This window comes from Chiloscyllium punctatum, chromosome 4, assembly GCF_047496795.1.
Source record: "Chiloscyllium punctatum isolate Juve2018m chromosome 4, sChiPun1.3, whole genome shotgun sequence".
In the NCBI taxonomy this organism is placed as follows: Eukaryota; Metazoa; Chordata; class Chondrichthyes; order Orectolobiformes; family Hemiscylliidae; genus Chiloscyllium; species Chiloscyllium punctatum.
This window is the reverse complement of record NC_092742.1, coordinates 70,094,201-70,117,920: the sequence shown is the minus strand read 5'-3', so window position 1 is coordinate 70,117,920 and position 23,720 is coordinate 70,094,201. Positions and strand designations below refer to the sequence as shown.

The following is a 23,720-nucleotide window of genomic DNA, read 5'->3' as shown; positions in this document are numbered from 1 at the left end:
CTTGACACTACCGCAGGCAAAGCAGTCTGCTTGATTGGCAACATGTTCACAACCTTCAACTTTGACTCCTTTCATAGCTGATTCACAGTGATAGATGCAAAAGAATTTTGACAGAGAATTAAAGGCTGAAAAGAATGCAACATTTCAATAGAGTGGCAGAAGTCCAAATATTGAAGAATCACACGAACCTCATTAATGCTTCACCTGACTACAGTAGCTTATCAAGGTTCCTTTGAAAGCATCTTCAAAACTTGTGGCCTCTACCAACTGCACAGACAAAGGTGATAGCACCACTGTAGGCCACACATCATCCTGATTTGGAACTGTGTTACCATTGCTGCACGATCGCTGAGTCAACATCCTGGAACTTCCTTCCTTACAGTATTTGGGATTTCACTACACATCAAGAGTGCCACTGTTCCAGAGGCAGCTCACTACCTGCTTCTCCAGGGCAATTAGGAATGGGCAATCATGCTGACCCAACTAGTGACGCCAAATACCATAAACAAAAACAAAATTCTCTCGTTGAAGCATTAATAAGGGCAAGGGTAGACCATACAGCACCTCAGGTATTTTCTGTCTTTCAGTACGATCATGGCTGATAATTGGCTTTAATTCTATTTTCCTAGCTGCTCACCACATCCTTTGATCCCCTCAGAGACAAAACAAAGATCTGTTTGTGCCTTAGATGGTGCATTATGCATAATATTCTATGTAGAAAATTCCAAATATTCAGTTCTTTGAATGAAGGAGTTTTAAATGATCAAGATTTGGAGATACCGGTGTTGGACTGGGGTGTACAAAGTTAAAATCACACAACACCAGGTTATAGTCCAACAGGTTTAATTGTAAACACGCTAGATTTTGGAGCATTGCTCCTTCATCAGGTGATAGCGTCACTATCACCTGATGAAGGAGCGATGCTCCGAAAGCTAGTGTGCTTCCAATTAAACCTGTTGGACTATAACCTAGTGTTGTGATTTTTAACTTAAATGATCAACTCTTTGTTCTAAGGCTAGACAATTAGGCGAAACAACATTGCAGAGTCTGCTTTATCAAAGTACTCCATAATCACTGATTGCTATAGCACAGGAGGCGACCTCCAGGCCCATCAAGTCTGTGCTAAATCAGCAATGAGAATGAGCAAGATCAGTAGGAATCAACCCTTCACTGGGGCTGCACAATGGATTTCTATACCTTCACTATTAAGGCACAAATGAAGGCCCTAAATATTAGGCAAGTATCAACCTAAAAATTAGGCAGTGGGAAAAATTTGATTGTTTTTCTTGCAAATTAGTGCCACAGGTCTAGTTATCTCTCTATCAAGGTCAATAGGAACTTTAATTGTCAGCACTCCATAATATAAATCTCATGTTTCTTGGGAAGGACTTGAATCTAAACAGCAGCTCGTGGTGGAACCCACTGAGCCACACATGGAACTGGCTGTAAACTTCCATAATTCAACCAGATCACTTTTCATTCTTCTAAATACCAGGCAATATTTTCCTATTTGAATCAGCCTCTTGTTTTAGGACAGTCCTTTTATCCCACATACCAGTTTAATGAAACTTTACTGAACTGTTCTTCTTCCTTAAATATGGAGATCAAACCTGCATTGTATTCCAGGTGTGATGCCTCTCTGCTTTATACAATTATAGCAAGGCTTCCTTATTCTGTGCTCAAAATATCTTACAATAAAGGCTAACATGGCATCTTGTTTCCTAATTGTTTCCTGTACCAGCATGCTAACTTTTTTCTTGTCTGCAAGCATCCAAATCATTGACATCAAATTTCACCAGTTTCACCCTTTTTGTTATTGTGTCTTTACAACCAAAGTGGATTACTTCACACATCCCCACATTGTACTCCATCTAAAACCTGTTATCCAGTCACTTAAACTGGCTATAAAGAGATTTATTCAAGTAACGTTGTCTTCACAGTGTGCATTCATACCTAACTTTATATTGTCAGGCAACTTAGATTTGATGCTGTGTCTTTCTCAAAATCATAGATAAGTTTGTGGCTAGTTGGTCCTATAAATGATTTTTGTAGTACTACACTAGTCACTACCTGTCATCTTAACAATACCCATTTTACTCTTTGCTTCCTTTTCTTGACCAGTGCTGTAGTTGTGCTAATATTTTACCTGAACTCCATGGGTTTGGTGTGGCATTTTGATTTATAACTCTCCTGTGAAGCACCATAGATGTTGTATCATGTTAGTTGCTATATATCTACCTGTTACAGAGGTGATTTTTTCATTATTAATATTACTTAGAAGACACAAAACAGTGGAAGAATTACTTAGGTTGGTATCTCTGAATTACCTCAGTTGATTGGAGAACTTTAGTTGGTTCCTTGGATTCATCTATTCAAGCATAAAATTTGATGGATAAATACCTCCACTCCTTGAAAATGAGATTTTTTAATAGCTACTATTTATGTTGTAAATATTTCATCTTCATTAATTATAATGATAGTTATATATTTTTTCAACATTTATTTGTTGTCCTCTTGCCAGTCACAAAACATTATATACATTATTGTTATTACCATAAGAGATTTGTTCTGCATTCCTCAGTCCCATTACCTTTGTCAAACTTTTACTAGAATTTATAAGTCACTGCACTGCAGAAGCTAAATCGCTGGACTTGGAGACAGTTCTGAGACAAGAAAAGGCATTATATGACTAAAAGGCTTTTGAAAATTCATTTCTTTTTCTCTCTGTCTCACTCTATTTTCTTCAACATCCTATGTCAACACCTTACATGCTTTTGTAAAATAAATAAATATTCTGATGGACAACTGATAGAGGCATGATAACCATTATTTCTACATAACCAAATAGGCTGTGTACAGCAATCCAGTCTCTTGTTGTTTTGTTTGTACTATTTTAATTAACTATTTTAATTTCGATTAACCAAACGAAATACTTCCCGCCCGTGTCCTTCAGATAATCAAAGTTCCTCTGTATATATGAATTTCTGTGGAGCTTGTTTAATCTTTTTTAGAAGATTTGCTTTTATTCAGAAAGTGCAATATGCTCTGTCATTGTAATATCTGTCTCTCTTGAAGCTCTCTCCCTGAACTGCTACAGAAGAAAAGACTCATTGATCTTCATACAAATGTGGCAACAGCTGTTTTGGAGCACATTAAGGTAAAATATTTATTGCATTTACATTTTCTGCTAATTTTGACATCTAATCTATTTGTATGAAGTAACTGCATTTTTTTTCTGCCCCTGCTTGAGATGTTAGGTCAGTCAACAGTTTGTAAAATCAGAATGGTCACCATCTCGGGACCTCCCACTGAGGTGAACAGGAAATTTCCTGTAACTGTTTTGCTATAAAACTTGATTGAATATTTAAATCCTTTTAATAGATATGCAGTGATCTGTAGTGTATGAAATTCTGAATCTCAAAGACGTAGACTATGTTCCATGTTAAAGAGAACTGTGTGTACATTTTTCAGGAGAATGAACCAGAATGAATTAAAACACTGTCATATTACCAATGTCCTGGTTTTGTCAGCAGTTCAGATTTTTAAAATGGGAATCTTCATCCATTAAAGTTCAATCTACTAAAGCTTACTTTAATAGATGACAGTTTTGTTTTTACTTCATGGCGATATAGAATTCTTGAATGATTAATATAACATAATACTGTGTGCCGTTTCCTTATTATCCTCCCTTGTCTCCTGAGCAACCGAGACAGTCTTCAATCTAAGCCAGTGAAGTTTTTGTTGCTGCTGTCATGATTATCTGTAATCTACATTTTCTTCCCTGTCCTCTGATTTAATGAGATTTGTCAATCCATATGTCATTCTAAAAGCTATGCCTAACATCAACAAATCTCACCAACTGATATGACCAAGCACTGTCATTTTCAGATGAAAATAGAGAATAATTCCTGTGAAGTGATTAATGCAACTGTAGTCTTTGGAGTGCAGACAGTCCCCAGGCATTGTCTTGGATCATTTATTGATCATTGTATCAAAAGGAAACCAGAAATAAATCATGTTCTTGGGATCTTGACAGTTAATTTGACATAAAGGATTTGGAAATATTTTTGGAAATCTGGGAATGTCTTCCAGTTGTATGGCAAATGAAACTGGCCCATTTTTCTGAAGATATTGAGAACAACAACTAATACCTATACAGTGCCACTCAAGCAGTAACGTTTTCCAAGGCATTTCCCAGGAGCGTTATCAAACAAATTTTGATTCTGAACACAATAAGACAATATTGAAGCAGATTGCTAAAAGTTAGGTTAAAAACAGGGCTTGAAGAATATTTTAAACAAGGAAAGAAAGTGTACGGAGACGGAAGTTTAATAACGATTAAGTTTAAATAAACCCAGAGTTTATTGCTTTGTCAGCTAAAGGAATGGCTGTCAGTGGGGGAGTGCTTAAAGTCAGAGATGTTTAAGAAGCCAAACTGGAGGTATACCAATAACTCTGACTATTGTAGGGCTGGAGGAAATTGCAGAGGTAGGAACCAAGCAACACCTTGAAGGGGATTGCAATCAAGACTGAAAAGTTTGTATTTGTTGCTTAATTGGGAGCCATTGTATGTCAGTTGCTTAGGGGTGATTGGTGAAATAAAGCCAAATGAAAATTAAGTACAGGTAGTACAAATGTGGATGACCTCAAATTTATGAAAAATGGAACATGGGAGCTAGACAAAAGTGAATAGTCTACTGGTAACAATGGCATGAATGAGAACTTCAGCAGAAGAGCTGAGGCAGGGAGCAGTTGGGTGATGTTACAGAAACAAAACTAGGCATTCTTAATGATGGTGCCATTATTTTTTCCTTAGAAGACCCTGTTTTGCAGCTGTTAATGATTTGTACAAAGAAATAGAAATTGGTCAGTGAGTGATTTCTTACTCTGTTGAAGTGTTTTCTCCTTGTATATGCAAGGAAAGAAATCGGCACGTCAAGATTTTTTTTTAATATATATGCTAGTCAATAGTCCCTTCCTAATAGAGTAAAAATAAGGTAAGGATAAAGAAAGATGCTAATTTTGTTTGTCTGGGGTAAATGAACTTTAGGCAGGAGGAGAAAATTACAACAAATAACTGAATTCTATAATCAAATTAGGGATAAAACCAAACTTCTAAATTTTTCTAGTGATTTCCCCATAGTTCATTGGTGTGATATTAAATCATGTAGACTAGAGTACACAATCGCATCCTTAATTTGTGCATGTTTAACTGATCTCAGCCAAGGCAATGAGATAAACTTGCCAAACACATATCTGTATATGACCAAGAATGCCCCTTTCCACCTTTGTATCATTGCCCATCTCTACCCCTGCCTCAACCTCTGATGCTGCAAATCTCATCCACATTATCCCAAAAATAGTTAAATCTAGAGGTAATCACAAAAGTCATAGATTTTTTAAAAATGTATCACATAATTCCTCAGTTACTTGACTTTTGGATCCAAGTTGACAGAAAGCATGACCCAGGTCTCTGTATTGAACGTGAACTTATTATCTACTAGAAATAAACATACTTTAGTTGCAGGTAAACAATTGTGAACCTTTAACTCTGCTAGTTAAAACTCTATCCCCTTAATATGCTCCCCCTCTATACAGACACACACACAACACTCCCCCACCACCCCCAACCCCCCAAAAATGTGGAGGGGAATACTTGGAAAGCAGATCAGTTGTCCCTGCTCAGAGTTTCTGACATGACTTTTCTGTTAATCAGAACACTGCTTCTCTGGATGCTTTCAGTTGTTTGCAGGAGGCGCAGGGTAACTGGTTCACACTTACATAGGTCTCTGATTTACTAATTTAACAGTCACAATTTACAACAACTGGGAACGGCGATGGCCTAGTAATATTATTGTTAGATTTTTAATCCAGACACACAGATAATATTCTGCAGACCCAGGTTTGAATACTGCCATGGCAGATGATGGACATTGAATTCATTTTTAAAAAATGAATTCCTTACTTGATCTGGCCTACATGTGATTCCAGACCCACAGCAATGTGATTGACTCTCAGTTGTCCTCTGAAATGGCCTAGCAAGCCATTCAATTGTACCAATCGCTACAAATTGTCAAAGAAATGAAATTGAACAGATCATCTGGCATCAACCTAGGCACCAGAAAAGACAACAGCAGGAGCAGCCCTGTTTAACCTGCAGAGTCCTCCTCACTAACATCTGGGGGGCTAGCATCAACATCGGGAGAGCTGTTAAACAAGCTTGTCAAGTAATAGCCTAACATAGTCATACTTATAGAATCATACCTTACAGACAACATCCCAGACACCGCCATCATTATTCCTGGATATGACCTGTTCACCGGCAGGACAGGCCCAGCGGAGGTGGCAGCACAGTAATATACAGATGGGAGGGAGTTGCCCTGGGAGTCCTCAACATTGACTCTGGATCCCATGAAGTCTCATGGCTTCAGGTAAAACATGAACAAGGAAACCTCCTGCTGGTTACCACACACCATTCTCCCTCGGCTGATGGAGCAGGACTTCTTCACGTTGAACAATATTTGGAGGAAGCAGTGAGGATGGCAAGGGCACAAAATGTACTCTGGGTTGGGGATTTCAATGCCCACCACCAAGAGTGACTCAGCAGCAGGACTACTGATCGAGCTGGTCGGTTCCTAAAGGACAAAGCTGTTAGATTGCGTCTACAGCAAGTGGTGAGGGAACCAGCAAGAGGGAAAAACACACTTGACCTCATCCTTAGCCATCTGCCAGCTGCAGCTGCATCCGTCTGTGACAGTATCAGTAAGAGTCGCCAAGGCACAATCCTCGTAGAGATGAAGTTCCACCTTTACATTGAGCATACCCTCCAAAGTGTGTGATATTATCACCATGCTAAATGGGACAGACTTCGAATGGATCTAGCAACTCCAGAATGGGTATCCATGAGGCGCTGTGGGCCATCAGCTTCAGCAGAATAATACTCCATCACAATCTGGAACCTTATGGCCCGACATAGCCCCCACTCAACCATTACCATCAAGACAGGAGATTAACCCTGGTTCAATCGACAATGCAGGAGGGAATGCCAGGGGCAGCAACAGGCAAACCTGAAGATGCGATGTCAACCTGGTGAAGCCACCAAACAGGACTATCTGCACGCCAAACAGCAAAGCAGTAAGTGATCCCACAACCAATAGATCAGATCCAAGCTCAGCCATTCTACCACATCCTGTTGTGAATGGTGGTGGATTATTAAACACCTCACTTGAGGAAGAGGATCCACAAATATCCTCATCCTCTAAGATGGAAGAGCCCAGCACATCAATGCAAAAGATAAGGCTGAAGTTTTTGCAGCAATCTTCAGCCAGCAGTGCTGAGTAGATGATCCGTCTCGACCTCCTCCAGTGGTCCCCAGCCTTTCAGATACCAGTCTTCAGCAAATTCAATTCACTGCACGTAATGTCAAGAAACAGTTGGAGGCGCTGAATACTGCAAAGGCTCAGGGCCCTGATCGCATTCTGGCAATAGTACTGAAGACTTGTACTCCAGAACTTGCAGCTCCCTTCGCCAAGCTAATGTCTACCTGACAATGTGGGAAAATACCCAGGTATGTTCTGTACACAAAAAGCAGGACAAATCCAACCCAGCCAATTACTGCCTCCATCAGTGTAACTATCAATCATCAGTAAAGTAATGGAAGGTATTATCAAAAGTGCTATCAAGCAGCACCTGCTCAGCAATAACCTGCCCAGTATCGCTCAGTGGGTTCTGCCAGGGCCATTCAGTTCGTGACCTCATTACAGCCTTGGTTCAAACATGGATGAAAGAGCTGAATTCCAGAGATGAGATGAGAGTAACAGCTCACGACATCAAAGCTGCATTCGACCATGTGTGGCATCAAGGAGCGCTAGTAAAAATCAATACGTATCAGGGTGCAAGCTTTCCAATGGTTAGAGTCATACCTGGCACATAGAAAAATGGTCGTGCTTGTTGAAAGTCAGTCATCTCAGGCTCCATAACATCTCTGCGGAATTTCTCAGGGTAGTGTACTGGACCCAACCATCTTCAGCTGCTTCATCACTGACCTTCCATGATAAGCTTAGAAGTAGGGATGTTCGCTGATGATTGCAGAATGTTCAGCACCATTTGTGACTCCTCAGACACAGAAGCAGTCCATGTCCAAATTCAGCAAGTCCCTTTGGACAATATCCAGGCTTGGGCTGACAAGTGGCAAGTAACATGCATGCCACAGAAATGCCAAGCTATGACCATCACCAATAAGAGATAATCTAACCTCTGCTCCTTGACATTCAATGGTGTTACCATCACTGAATCCCCCACTAACAACATCCTGGGAGTTATCATTGATCAAAAACTCAACTGGACTCACCACCTAAATGCAGACACTACACAAAGCCTAGGAATACTGCGGTGACTAACTCATCTCCTGGCTCCGCAAAGCCTGTCCACCATCTCCAAGGCTCGAGTCAGGAGTGTGATTGAATACTCCCCACTTTCCTGGATGAGTGTAGCCCTAACAACACTCAAGAAGCTTGACACCACCCAGGACAAAGCAGCCCGCTTTATTGGCACCACATCGACAAGCATCCATTCTCTCTACCACCAGCACTCAGTAGCAGCAGTATGTACTATCTACAAGATGCAATGCAGAAATTCACCAAGACTGCACCTTCCAAACCCACAAGGACAAGGACAGCAAATATATGGGAACACCATTATCTTCAAGGTTCCCTCCAAGCCAGACACCATCCTAACTTGGAAATATATTGCCCTGCCTTCACTGTCACTGGGTCAAAATTCTGGAATTTCCTCACTAGTGGCATTGTGGGTCATCCCACAGGAGGTGAGTTGCAGTGGTTGAAGACAGCCGCTCACCACCACCTTCTCTCAAGGGCAATGAGGCAATAAATGCTGGCAAGCTAGCAACACCCACATCCCATAAAAATTAATAAATATGTAAAACTGTTGAAAGATAAATAAAATTGGTTTCCTTCTGGCTTTAATGTGTTTTTTTACTGCAGAGAACAAAGCTAACTCCTGAGCTTGTGGCAATCCGATGGCTTCTTGCTATCTTGTTCACAACCCCAAGCTTGGCAGGGAAAAGGCCTGTCATCAATAAAGGGTCACTATTCCACAGAACAATCAGCTACTTATTGCCAGCTGAATCTCAATTTTTACACAAAATTTGAGTCCAGCTCATTTGCATAGTACACTTCAACTGTGATATAAAACAGAATATTGTAGACAGTGAGTGTCAAGTTACTTGCTTTCCAATAAGTACAGCAGTCCTTCAACAACCCTTGGTTTTTAAAACAGTTCCTTTCCAATTTCAGTCCACAATTAGAAGTACAGAAAAATAAAAAGATATATATGTTTCCAATACATTTCTGGTCAATTTTTTCCTATTCTATCCTGTCTAAACTTAAGGTCATCCAAAACTCTGCTGCTCCTATCCTAACTGGCAGAAAGCCTCATTCACCTATCATCTGTGTGCTTGCTAGGGTCCCATGGCTAAGGTTACCATGAAGGACTCTCCTTCGCAATCTCTCCTCTCGCCAGGTTAAATCACCACCAATCTTATCCCTAACGAGAGAGCAGCTCTATGGTCTGGTAAGACTATGGTGACTTTACCTTTTACATACTTGCTTGTCTGTGTTCAGCAACATCTTAATTTTGAAAGCGGTAGCCTTGTTTTAAAATCCTTCCTTGACTACTTCTCTCCCTATCCAGCCCCATAACACACATCCTGTCTGGTCAAAATAAGATATGAGGTACTCTTCTAAATCCGGCTCCTTGTGATTTTAAGTGCTGTATGACTGGTGCCTATGCCTTCAATTTCTTAGGCTGAAAGCTGTGGAATTCCTTTCCTAAACCATCTCCTTATCTACTCCTCTTTTCTCTTTTAAGATGGCCTTTTGATTAAGGCTTTAGTAATTTTCCTAATATTCCTTTGTAACTTTGGGTCAAATTTTGATTCACAGTGCTAGAGTGTGTGTTGCCCATGCCTGATGGCCACCAAATGCCAGTGCCTACAGAGACAGCAGCAAGGATGGTACACTGCTGCAAAAGAGCCTTCAAGCTATCTCTCTCGTGGCATAGTCTTATTGACCTTTGGCTGTGGCCCACTCCCCTTCACTTCTGACCATACCCCTTGGTGCACAGTTTGTCGTTTTGGGTCTTTTTGAGTGTGCCAGTTGTCTAATTTATTTCAGGAGCATCTTTTGAATGGATGTTTTAGCAGTACAGTGCTGAAAGCTTAATAAAATCACACGCTGACAGTCAATTCTGTCATTCTGTAATATCTGTTGATCTGACTGAACTGATTCCCTGGAGTTTGACTGCAAAGCTGTATTTACAGGAATGCATGGTTACTACACTGCCTAGCAGTGGCATTGACAATAAAGGTAGACTTCTAATGCTCCTGCAAAATGCGTTGAGACATTTTATCTTGTAAAGTGCATTATCTGCATCCATATTATTGGAATTACTTTTGACTGTTTCTTCAACTCTTCTTAATCATGGACTGACTTTGGTTACAAGTCAATCCAACAGAATATTGTTTGTGAGAAAATCTATCACATCATAAGCCAACAGCATCTGATACTGTTTAAAGTATTGTGTACAGTCCAGGCTAAACACAATGATTTCCTTAGGTTCCCTGATGAGTTACATGTTTACTTATGTAAGCTGATCTATTCTTGGCCTTTTGGCAAGACACTATCATTCCTAAACCTCAATTATTTTCCATTCTTTCTGTCACTTTCTGCTGCTACTCTGTTTCAGAATAGTGGAAGTCCCTTTTTTTTATTTTTGAGTTTTACAGCTTGAAGTTGAGTTCCTGTATATAGATTTATGTTTTAGGTAATCTGTCTACTTGAAATATTTACATGCTCAATTACAGAACTTGCTGGTGTGATTCATTTGAAAAACTGTTTCCTTTCATTTCTAATGCCAGTGTTTTTAAAATCTAGATTAGTCTGATAGAATCAAAGCTTGCTTTCTTTCATAGCTGTAAGTCTCTTCCATGAAAAGTTTGAATAGCAACAATAAGTTAAATTTGAGCTAGACTCGACAGTTCAAGACTGCACAAAGGCTGATGGATTTGACCAGAGACATTGCGGGCCTAGGAAATGAAATGTAATGGTGGAAGAATTCAGATTGAATTACACAGGTTGGATTCTAGCTGCAGTTTACATAGTATATCCTTGATTTATAGCCGACAGATTCTAAGTGAAAGGTTTTACTACAGACAGATATTTAATTAATTTTCTATAAATTGTTTTTTGAGTAGGAATAAAACATATCATATATCAGTGCTAACTTTGTATATGCTTTGAAACCCTTAATGAAAATTTTACTCTAGCTTTCAGTATTCTTATCTGATTTTGTTTTCTAATATTTCCTTTTCCTGGATTCAACACATTTAATCAACGCATATTGTACTTTTTGATAAAACATTTATGTGATTCTGCTTAATCATAAAGCTTCCTTTCCTAATGTTATCATTATCCATTTTGCAGTTAATTTTTTGTAAACTTTATTTGGTAAAAAGTTAGTTCATTTTGCAAGTAATACATCTTCTGTAAATTCTAAAGATAATAATGTTAATAATTTTCCTGATAGGCTCGGAAGTTGGATGTTTATTTTGAATATGAAGAAAAATTGATGAGCAAGTCCACACTAGACAAGTCTTTATTGGATATAATCTCTGATCCTGATGGTAATTGTTAAAATTAAAAATTAACCTTTAAATCCGTTGTAAATAATTATTCTCAACACTTTAGTTTATATAATTAAAGGATTAAAATATGTGTAAATTATTAATGTGTTAATTATGTGTAAATGTCTCAAAAATATTTTAACTACAGAATTCAGAAAATTTATATTTTACTGTAAGTAAGTAAGCTCTCAGCATTCATTACCTTACAGTTAATGGTCTTCCCAATCCTTCCTGGATATGCATGTGTTAGAGGATGGAGAAGGACACTTTTTATAGGGTGCATTTTATAAAGTGCATTAGAGCTTTTACCTTTGTCTCCCTGCAGCAGCATTATTGATATAAGGAAGCCAATAAGTGAGAAAAGAACTCCAACTGTTTATTCAGAAAAGCCAATGTTGGTTTTACAGAGCGCACCACCACTGTATTGCCCAGCCGACATCAGCATGTCTTTCAAGCTGTACCATTAAATACAGCGATTGCTAATATATTTCTGGGAGTTTAATGAAGAATTCTGAAATGCATCCTTTTTTTGTTTACTTATTGTAACCTTCAAGTTTGATTAGTCTGGGAGGAGCTAACATTACATATTAAATGTAAAATGCTGAAGAATAAAGTTATTTTTTAAGCAATTATTTCTAATGCAAAGTCAAATCCTTTTATGTGCAATATGAAATAATTTTGGATATTCTTCTATGCTGAAAAATGTTTTGCCCTTATTTTTGTAGGAGGTACACCTGAAGATAAAATGAGGTTGTTTATCATTTACTACATAAGTTCACCACAGCCACCTTCAGAGGTCAGTTCTATTTGATTGTTCAGACACTGCAAAAGTTTCAACCCATTGCAATATAAGAAGGCAAAGTGCGTTAAAACAATAGAAACCCTTCATTGAATACCTCTGTCAGATTTCCCATAACTTCTACCCAATTGCAGTTGGATAGTTTTCAAAGGCTGTTAAAAATGTGAAACAGTATTGCCCACATATGGGACAAGTTCCAAATGTTCAAAATTAGAAGAAATTATAATGTTTACTGTGTTCACTTGAAATTGTTTGTAAGAAATTTTCAAAATATATTTGGTTCCCACTGGTTGACTTAAGCTTCAACACTTGCAAGGCATTACTTTTCAGAGGTAAATAGCAATTTCAAGGAAGAAGGCAAATCTTGCATTTAATTAGTACATTTTCACAAATCAGTCTTCCTAACATGCTTCACAACCAATAAATGACTTTTGAAATCCAGTATTGTTGTTAAATGGTATTATATGGTAGCCAATTTGTGCAAGCAGGGTTCCACATGGACTACTAAACAATTCAAAATCTGGTAAGTAATTCCAACATTTTCTGTTTTTAACAGAAGCAGTAAATTAGTTGAGCAACTAGTTAATTTGTGTTTGATGGTGCTGGTTGGGGGTTAAGTTTTGGCCTTGTAATTCTTTGCATATTCCTGTGAGGTACTCCTATCCATCCAAACTGGGAGATGAGAACTTAATTTAACTTCTCATTAGAAAGACAGCATCTCAGGAAATGCCACGCCCCTCAATACTATGCTGAAATATCAGATGGTCACGTACTGGAGGAGGACATGAATTCACAATTTATTGAATCCAAAGTGAGAATGTTATCTGCATTAAGGGCAGGCAGAAAATGCTTCACCAGATTTAAATAAAATCCCTACATTCAACCTGTCTGTGGACATGCAATGTCTTTTGATATTTGGCATACCAAGAACCAACATAGTTCTGCACATTTGTGAGGAGCCATGTTTCACTCTGATAGCTGTCTTTGGGGATTTTCATCATCCTTAACAAGTGATTTCTCCCCTGATTTCCTATCTTTTTTTTTACTAAAGAGCGCTGTGGAATTGGACAATACATGCTTCTTTATAATGCCACCAAAGATTAGTTAGTTCATAGGCATGATAAGTCTTTGTTTTTAGGCATGAACAATGCCTGTAGGAAGTACCAGTGGACCATCATTGCTTAGCATGCAGTATTCTTTTAAAGTGAAATGGAGAAATTTGGTGAGATAATATTATTGGATGACTTAGTTTATGTCAACCACGATAAAATAAAGCAACCTTCCATGCGCCCATAAGTAATTGCAGTTGACTTTAGTAAGTTGTATTTCATTAAAGAATCAGCAAAGGTAGCAGTTTTCCATCCATCAGCAATAAAATTTTCAAAACAAATTGCATATGTTTTATATAGCACCAATAATGTTCACCTATAGAAAATGTGAGATGTATATTTAACATTACTAACCTTGTTTGTTTTAATCTAATTGTATACTTTATTTTTTGGATGAATGAAGTCACATCATGTAAGTTTCTGAGTCTGATACAGCAATACCAAATAAAGGCATATCACTATAAACTGAACAAAATTAATCACATTGCAGAGGAACCAAATTATTTTGAATAATTGCTTTATATATCCCTTTAGCTAAATTAAGTGATATGTTCACATTTACTTTAATACATAATTAAAATTTATGAGCACTAAGATAGCTTGCCTAAAGAAAGTATATAAATTTCTGTCCTCATTCAGCATGGCTTATTACATTCTCCATATTACATTTGTTTCCAAAAAAGTTAAAGCCTCTCTGCTGTTGTACCCCTTCCTGATGAATGAGCAGAAAGAAAGCAAGATGCAAGATAAAGTCTTAAGATTAAGTTGGAGGTTGCAAAATGGGTTCAGAGGAAAAGGCTGTAACTGAAAAGTTGATGAAATTGGTTAATTTTGAGGAAGTTTGCAAAATGAAGCTAAATGTACAAGACGAATGTTTAATTACCTAAGGAATAAGAGCTTAGAAAAGTAACATTGAAAGGTAAATTGAAAGCTGAAGTTCAAATTTGATGAGCTGATGGTGAAAAATTGCATGAATTTGTAGAGGGAAAGAAAAATATTTGTATTGTGGGCTACACCTCCAAAATGCTGTTTTTGGATTGTAATTGCTGGGATATTTTGGAACATGTTTTATGGTTGCATGTTGAGAATTATTACATAACCTCTCAATGATCTCTTCCCTTTGCCCAGAGATAACAATGGCCCATATCTCTGGCCTCCAGATCATAAGGCACAGATGTGTGACTCAATTTGCTCTTTGGGGGCTGCAGAAGTCCCAGTGCACTGGCCTCCCTGGCAAATATGCAGGAAATTGAGATTCCTATGGACAATTCCCCTGCTCCCCAGGATACTCTTAACCTGGTTGTAGTACTGATTTAGTCAGCGACTTTGGGTAGTTCCCATTTATTTACCTTGGGTCTTAGTCTAACAGTGGGAGAGTATCTTGGTGGTAATAATCATATTTGGTACTTTTAACATAGGCCAAAAAGGGTTAGGAGCAACAGTCACATCTGAGGCCTGCTGTCACAGTGTAAGATGAATCCGAAAAAAAAATTTAATACTACATAAAGCTGCGAGGATTATAGAAAATGAGTATTGAAGTTAGGAAAACAAAGAAAGGACATGAAAGAATGTTGGCAAGCAAAATGAAGGTGAACCCAAAGATGTTTTAGCAATACATTAACAAAAGTTATATGTTAGAAAAGAGTAAGGTCCATAAAAGTTCAAAAAGGTAGCCTTTGTGTGGAGGTGGAAGGTGTTGGGATGGTTACTAATGAATGCTTGGATCTGTCTTTACAAAAAAGGACAATGCAGATACAGTATGGTTAAGAAGGAAGAATGTGATGTGTTGAATTTGATAGGGAGAGAGGAATACTTAAAAGATAAGCAACCTTGAAAGTGGGTAGATCACTAGTCCAATGATTTTTATCCAGATAGCAGGGCACTTAGAAAAATAGCTTAATCAGTGATGGATTTTATAGGGAAAGATCATATTTGATTGGTTTGAATTTTTAAAGGGAGTAACAAAGAGGATTAATGAAGATAATTTTGTTGATGTAATCTTTAATTGCAATTGGAGTCAAAGCAAAGGGATACACAATTAATGGGAGACTGCTGAAAGATGTGGAGGAAGTGAGACACCTTAAATTGAATATCCACAAATCCCCAAAGGTATCAGGGTAGATTGATAAGGTGGTTGAGAAGGCATGTGGAATCCATTATTGGCTGAGGTATAGGATATAAAAACAAGATAGTAGTACTGGAACAATAGAAATTATTACTTAGGCCACAACCTGTGTGCTATGTGCAGTTCTGGTCACCTCATTGAAAGAGTGTAATTAAAGTAGGGTACAGAGCGCATTTATGAGGAGGATGTCAGAACTTGGGATAATATGGCTATGGGGAAAGATTGGATATGATGGAGTTGTTCTCCTTGGAACAGGAGAGATTGATGGGAGAGTTGATTGAGATGTATGCAATAATGAGGTGCTTTGACAGAATGGATGCCTGAAATGATGACTCTCTTGCTCCTCAGACACTGCCTGACTTGCTGACCCTTTTCCAGCATCAAGCTTTACCAGCCCAGGAACACATACACATCTTGTGTATCTGTACACAGTGAATCTACAGCTCATAGCTTCATTTCTTTGCACTCAGTCATTTGGAGATTACTTACAGGCTACCAGCCTCTGTGGCTTACATTATTTTACATGCACAGGCTAATCAGTGCTCAGTTGCAGACTACCCAATTTCAGGATGCTAACCTCTGTGGCTTACAATATGTTTTAGTTCAGAGATTAAGTTGTGAAGCTTTGTCATGGATGGGAGTACTGAACGGTCAAAAGGGATGGACATGTCACTGTGTGGCACTGTGATGCTTATTTCATAAAGCAAAGTAAGTTAAAGTAAATCAAGCCATATCTCCTTGCTTGGCGACATTTGTAAATTGACTTTGAAGAGACTGAAAGGTATATTTGAGCATACATTAAAATCCCTCCAGGACTCCAACCCATAAATATTTGTTATGCACAAACCCAGGCAGTTAGTGTTGGCTAACTATGCACATGACTGATGGTGGCGTTAGTGTGAGGAAGCAAGTGCACTTTGGTAGCAATGGAAACTCTAAAACAATTAAATTCTGGGAGAAATTATTCTGAATTTTTGTTTTACCTCCTTCACATTCTCTACTGCAAAATTGGTTCTAAAATATCATTTAATAACATTTTGTCAGCCAATGTTACAACATGGGTGAAAAAATAGTGTTTATTTCCTGCAACATTCTATAATCTTTTGCTTATTTTATAAAGCAAATTAGCAAGTCCTTTGGAATTTCAGAATTCATCATATATCTCTTTTCTCCTAAATTAAATTATTTATACCACCAGGTTGACCTAGAACAATACAAAAAAGCGCTGTCTGATACTGGGTGCAATCTGGCTCCTTTGAATTACATCAAACGATGGAAGTAAGTAAGAACACTGAGAATAGTTTAAGCACCAAAGGAACAGCAAATTACGAGCAACACATTTGTGTAAACCCACAAAATAAACTTCAAACATGAACCATCTGCTAAAATTATGTGTATTACAGTTTTGAACATATACCTGGATCAGTTTTTTTTAATTTGAGAAAGTAGCCAATTGAAGATACTAGAATTAAGACAGATTTTAATGCTATGTCTGAAAATGGCCCAAGTGACTGAATCTTGAGCTTAAATTCCAAGAGAAAAACACCCTTACTGGTTAAATTCCCCTTGTGTTTAAAAGTTTCAAATCAGAAACTCATGTTAAAATCTGGAGCAAAGAACAAGATTATCAAAGAACTACCTAAAAATTAATCATCTGATTATGAAAGCAAGATTTTTATTGAATGCAACTTCCAACATGTGATGCGGCAGGATTTGAACCCAGGTCCCCAGAACATTAGCTGAGTTTATGTATTAATCGTCTAACAATTTATTAGATGCAGAATAAAGTATACCATATCTACTCCAAATAATCTACAATGATGTAGTTTCATTTTGGGTGGAAATGCTCAGCAAGGATCTTCTGCTTTAAAAGTTTGTAAAGATGTGTTATTTATTCAGTCTTATATCGGAGTACAAGTGGCAAGTGAGAATAAATTGGATTGACGTTTTCATTTCATGGGGCACCTTCCCTAACCCAGGATTACAGCATTTGTTAAACTTTTTAAAAGTGTTAATCAGTTCCAGAATTCTATAGGTATGAATGTTTTCTAATTCCCAAATTCACTTCAGTAATTTAGTTTGTGTTTACTGACAGAGCATTTACCAAAATGGCGTCAGCTCCTACTAACTTTGGAGGCAGTGGACCAAAATCAATAAGGTATGAAGTTTTACAACAGAAGAATTCTAATGCAAAATTACTGGATTGAAAACTATGTTTTTTTAAATCAAAAATCTATTTGAAATAACAAGCTGACCTGGGATTTAATGACATTTGACGGTGTGAAATAAATATCAGGTTCAGTGTGCAGATGCTCTGCTTGTACTAAGTTTCAGAATAGAAGTGGGCAGTTTGGCTCATTTATTGTTCTGTTAGTGTTTTTGTCGATGTGCTACCTAGTCAAACCCACATTTCTCATCATTTCTCATATCATTTTAAAGTCTTTACAAGAAGCTCTCTAATTCTCTTTTGAAGACACATTTACAGTCTCTGGTTTGGCAACAGTACACGGCAGAGAATTCTTAATTGAAAGCACGTTCTGTAAAGATTTTAGAATGAATATATAATAAACAGTATTACTTTGAGATCATAGTTCCAAATCAAATTGTTGCATGAATTAAAATGGAGCTTTCAGGTGGTAGTGTTCCAGTATATCTGCTGCCTTTGTCTCCTAGGCAAAGGTAGTCGTAAGGTATTTTTGAAGGGGTGTTGGTAAATTGCTGCAATGTATTTTTCTGTCAGTGTATCTTGATGGTTGTGGAAATTAATGTTTAAGGTGGTAATAAGGGTATGATAAAGCAAGCGGTCCTGAATGATGACAAGCTCCTTGAGTGTTGTTAAAGGTTCATTCATCCAGACAAGTCGACAGTATTCCTCATACTCTTTGCATATCTTCTAGGTGGTAAACAGAATTTGGGGGACCAGAAAGTGAGTTATCCACTGTAGGACTCCTAGTCTCTGATCTGCTCTGATAGCCAAAGTACTTATGGCTGTTGCAGTTAAATATTTGGTTAATAATGTAATGGTCTCGGTTACAGGAATATCAGATAAATTGGATAATTTTTAGCATCTGACTTGATATTAGAATTTGACTTGGAATTTAAACAAGTTGAGGAAGTGGGCAAAAGTGTGTCAGATGAAGTAAAATGTTGATAAATGGGAAGTTCTCTACTTCTACTCCCAAAGGTTTTGAATATAATCATACTCCTAGAAGGCAGTTTCTTTTTATTCTGGGTCTGGCTTTACGAGCCAGATGTTCCTATCAATACAGTATCCAAAGGTATGCATCACATGTCACAATCCAGCAGACACATGTACACATTATATAGTTGGATTTCTGTCTTTAAAGATCTACTTGGCCTCATATACTTCTCTAGAATTTACTCTTTCATTCTGAAAACATGCAGAACTGAGGTTTTGACTAAATACAGCAGACCTTGTTTTAGGTAGCCTCCAGGTTCAGTCTCTCTCTCTGTTTGCTTATGTTTTGTTTTTAAAACGTTTGAATATAGTTCAACTCTCAGTAATTATCTCCACAGCAATCTTAGGGCTTTCTTGCTTCTAGAAGTCTTTTATCTAGATCAAAAGCTCACGCACTGTTGGTGAGCACACAAGCATAATGAAACAAAGTAAAATTACTCAACCTTTAATTACCTTAATTTGAAACTAAAATCACATATTTTAACTTTTAATAGAGATAGCTAATACAATAGTCACCATTCTTTCATCCCCAGAATGTTGATAGAGGATTTTTCAGTGATCGTGATGCAATTGAAAGTCACGGAGCAATGGTGTGATTTTGTCTTGTTGGCAATGACCATAGACTGCCACTTGTATGGTGCATATATTACTTTACAACTTATCACCCTAAAACTACATGTAGTCCAGTCCTTGCAGCTTATGGGTATTATATGTTTCAGCATCTGACAAGTTACAAATAGTCCTAAGCATCGCATTGATCAGTGAATGTCTCACTTCTGACCTTGGGTGGAGGATTAGTCATGAGTGAATCATCTGAAAATGGTTCTTAGAATTAAAATTAGGTTTATTGTCACATGTTCTCAAGTACAGGGACATGTGAGTACAATGAAAAGTGTACAAAGTTACCATTTCCAGCGCTATCTTAGGTACAAAGATACCTCGATACAAAATCTTACGTATAAATTAGAAAATGAAGAAATAAAGTTAAAAGCTCAGCATTACAGCCTTTATAAAACCAAGTACAAAGATACCCAGGTACAGAATCTTAGGTATAAATTAGAAAAATAAAGAAATAAAGGTAAAAAAAAATAGCATGCCAGTCTTTCTAAAGCGGGGAGACCACGTGGACTTTTCCTGGAGGATGGGAATCCGTTCTGGGCTTCCAGGGGTCTGCGCTGGGCCTCCATGAGGCTGGGAGTCCATTGGGTCCATCCAAGGAATGAAGATAAATAGAGAGGAAAAGAAAACACAAGAAGAGGAAAAAGACTGATGGAGCAGACAAACTCTGGCTTAGGAGCCCTACTCCACCACCATCTTGTTTGAGTCGATACAATCTTGAAGAACTCCTGTAGTGATATCGTCAGGCTGAGGTGATGGACTTCAACCTCATCTTTGCACGTACAAGGGTATGACTCCAATCAAAATGGCAAAGTCTAAACTGTAACATCAGCCAGTAGGATAATATTGGGCAAGTGACGATAGCATTGGTCAATGACATTTGTTGTATCTTGCTGATGCTTGAATATGGATAGTTTGGGATTTAGGGGTTAATTGACAAGTTTAGATTTATACTCATTTTTGAGAACAGAACATACCTCGAGAATTTTCCATTTTGTCAAGTAGGCACCAGTGTTGAAGTTTGAATAGTATTACCATTATTGTGATTAATCCTGGAACATATGTCTTCAGTACCCTTTTAGGAAGTTGTCAGGGCCCATGATCTTTGATTGTTTAGTGATTGAATTGGCTGAAGCTTGGCAAGCTCCCTGCTTCTGGTCAAGTTTGCTGCAAATGCCTCATCCTTATCTTTTGTACTGATGTTCTGGGCTCTTCCATCATGGAGATGTGGATATTTGTGGAGCTTCTCTTTCTGGATGGTTATTTAAGTGTCCAACACCATTCTGGATGTGACAAGAGTGCAGAGCTTTTATCTAATCCACTGATTGTATGATGACTTCCCTATGTCCATTACATGCTGTTTCTATTATTGGGCATGTATGTAGTCTTTGTTTACCAGATTGACCCTTAGTTTAACGCATGCCTGGTGCTGCTTCTGACATGCTACCCTACAGAGTTCATTGAACCTGGTTGATCCCCTGGCTTGATAGTAGTAGAGTGAATTATTTTCCTTTCATGAAATATGGGCATTACTTACAAGGCTTGATTGGTTACTTATTCCTAATTTCCCTTTAATTGATTGCTTTAATACGGCAGTTAGGAGTCATCTATATTATTGTGGGTGTAAAGGCCAAATCAAGTGAAGATGGCAGATTTTCTTCCTTCAAGGAAGTAAGTGAACCAGTGGTTTTCTGAATGATGGTGGTTTATAGTTTGATCATCATCATTGCTGATGGCTGGCTTTCAATTGCAAATCCAGTTATGATTGATTTCCACATGGATTCAAACCTGTGTCCCCAGAGCATGGCTTGTGCCTCTGGATTCCTAGTCCAGAGTGAAATTACCACTATGCCACCATCTTCTGCAAAGCGGGATGTAAGGAACGCTGGGCAAGCTAGCATTTATTGCCCATTCCAAATGAACCTTTTGCACCACTTTAGTCTTTGGGTGCAGACATGCATACACTGCTATTTGGAAGAGATATCCAGGATATTGACCAAGCAACTATGAAGGAATGGTTGGTGTGTGACTTGAAAGAGAACTTGCAGGTGTCCCAATATATCTGCTGCCCGTGCCGCCTTTGTGGTAGAGGTTGAGGGTTTGAAAGGTGTTGTTGAAGAAGCCTTAGTGAGATACTGTAAGGCAACATATCGATGGTACTCATGGGTGCCATTTTATGTTGGTGGTAGAGGGAATGAATGTTGAGCATGGTGGATGGTGTACAATCAGATGGGCAATTTTGTCATGGATTGTGTCAAGCCCCTTGAGTATTACAGGAGTTGCACTTATCCAGATATGTTAAAAATATTCCCTCACACCTCTGACTTGTATCTTGTAAATAGTGCACATTCATTGGGCAGTCCAGAGTTGAGTTACTCACCATAAAATTTGCAGCTTCTGACCTGCTGTTCAAGCAAAAGCATTTGTGTGGCTTTGATATTGCCTTACATTTATTGGAAGAACCTTTTCTTTTTGCCACCAGACAGTAATAGATCAGCGAACCATTTTACCCATCACCCAAATTTCATGTCTATTTAAGTTGCAGAAGTGATAAATAGTTGGCTGAATCCGACCACTTGCTTCCTGCCTCGTGTTAAAATATACATTTCTGACCCACTAAATGTGATTGTAGGATAATAATGGGTGCATACAGACGCTCAGTTCATGTTTTGTTGATCCTTCAAGACTTCTACCTTAAAATTTAGGAATGAAATTACAATCCATAAAGGAATTGACACTCTGACAATTTTGTGGAAAAGCAGCTGGGTGCAAATGATTATAAGAAACAGAGTTGGAAGTACAAGTTATACAAATAGTAGTCATACTAAATAAGAAGAAAATAGGTGCATCAATGATAATGGAAACAGAGCTGCACAGTTATTTTTTCAAGAACTGTTTCATCCGACAACTAACAAATTATTCCAGTCTTTGAGGGCCAGCTGTATGGCATCCACATGTTGCTGGCATATTTCAAGTGATTTAAGAGTCACGAAGTGCGGGATCAGATAAAATTTCCTAAGTATGATGAAGCCGATATTGGTCCTGATGAAGGGCTCGAGCCTGAAAAGTCCATTTTCCTGCTCCTCGGATGCTGCCTGACCTGCTGTGCTTTTTCAGCAACACACTCAACTCTGACGTTGACCATTAACAATTCTCCAACTAGTTATCATTTGTATGTGCCATGGAACATTGTGAGATAGCCTGTGCACCAGTTAGCGCAACATCTGTCATTAGGAAGATTTTCGCGTCTGTTATAAAAGGATGTGCACTTCGAAATATATTATTTAATCAAGCAAAGTCAACATGACCTAATGAAAAGAAATCATGCCTGACAATTTATTACAATTTTTTGAGCAGGTAAGTAGCAGGTTACATAAAGGTGGACAGTATATATTTAGATTTCCAAAAGACATATGATAAGGCTTTGCAAATACGGCTACTCGATAAGACAAACACTTATGGTGTTGGTAATATATTAGCATGGATAGAAGATTGGCTAACCAATAGAAGGCAAAGAGTTTGGGTAATGGAGGCATTTTCAGGATTGTATTCCGTAACTCGTGTGGAGTACTACAGGTATCAGTGCTGAGGACACAATTAGAGTCATAGAGATGCACAGCATGGAAACAGACCCTTTGGTCCAAATCCATCCATGCCAACCAGATAACCCAACCCAATCTAGTCCCACCTGCCAGCACCTGGCTCATATCCCTCCAAACCCTTCCTATTCATATATCCATCCAAATGCCTCTTAAATGTTGCAATTGTACCAGCCTCCACCACATCCTCTGGCAACTCATTCCATACACGTACCACCCTCTGCATGAAAAAGTTGCCCCTTAGGTCTCTTTTATATCTTTCCTCTCTCACCCTAAACCTATACCCTCTAGTACTGGACTCCCCGACCCCAGGGAAAAGACTTTTCCTATTTATCCTATCCATGCCCCTCATAATTTTGTAAACCTCTATAAGGTCACCCCTCAGTCTCCAACGCTCCAGGGAAAACAGCCCCAGCCTGTTCAGCCTCTCCCTGTAGCTCAAATCCTCCAACCCTGGCAACATCCTTGTAAATCTTTTCTGAACCCTTTCAAGTTTCACACCATCTTTCCGATAGGAAGGAGATCAGAATTGCTCGCAATATTCCAACAGTGGCCTAACCAATGTCCTGT

At 38.2% G+C, this 23,720-nt stretch overlaps 1 protein-coding gene across 2 annotated transcripts in view; it reads left to right on the top strand.

The window, feature by feature from the left end:
• The window catches only part of scfd1 (sec1 family domain containing 1), a 151,526-nt gene that overhangs the window by 65,088 nt on the left and 62,718 nt on the right, over positions 1-23,720 (top strand). For both annotated transcript variants that reach the window (XM_072569003.1, XM_072569002.1), the window contains exons 14-18: positions 3,076-3,157; positions 11,605-11,701; positions 12,427-12,497; positions 16,933-17,012; positions 17,830-17,892. In XM_072569003.1, coding sequence (XP_072425104.1) covers positions 3,076-3,157; positions 11,605-11,701; positions 12,427-12,497; positions 16,933-17,012; positions 17,830-17,892 — 393 coding nt within the window. The remainder of the gene's footprint in view (positions 1-3,075; positions 3,158-11,604; positions 11,702-12,426; positions 12,498-16,932; positions 17,013-17,829; positions 17,893-23,720) is intronic.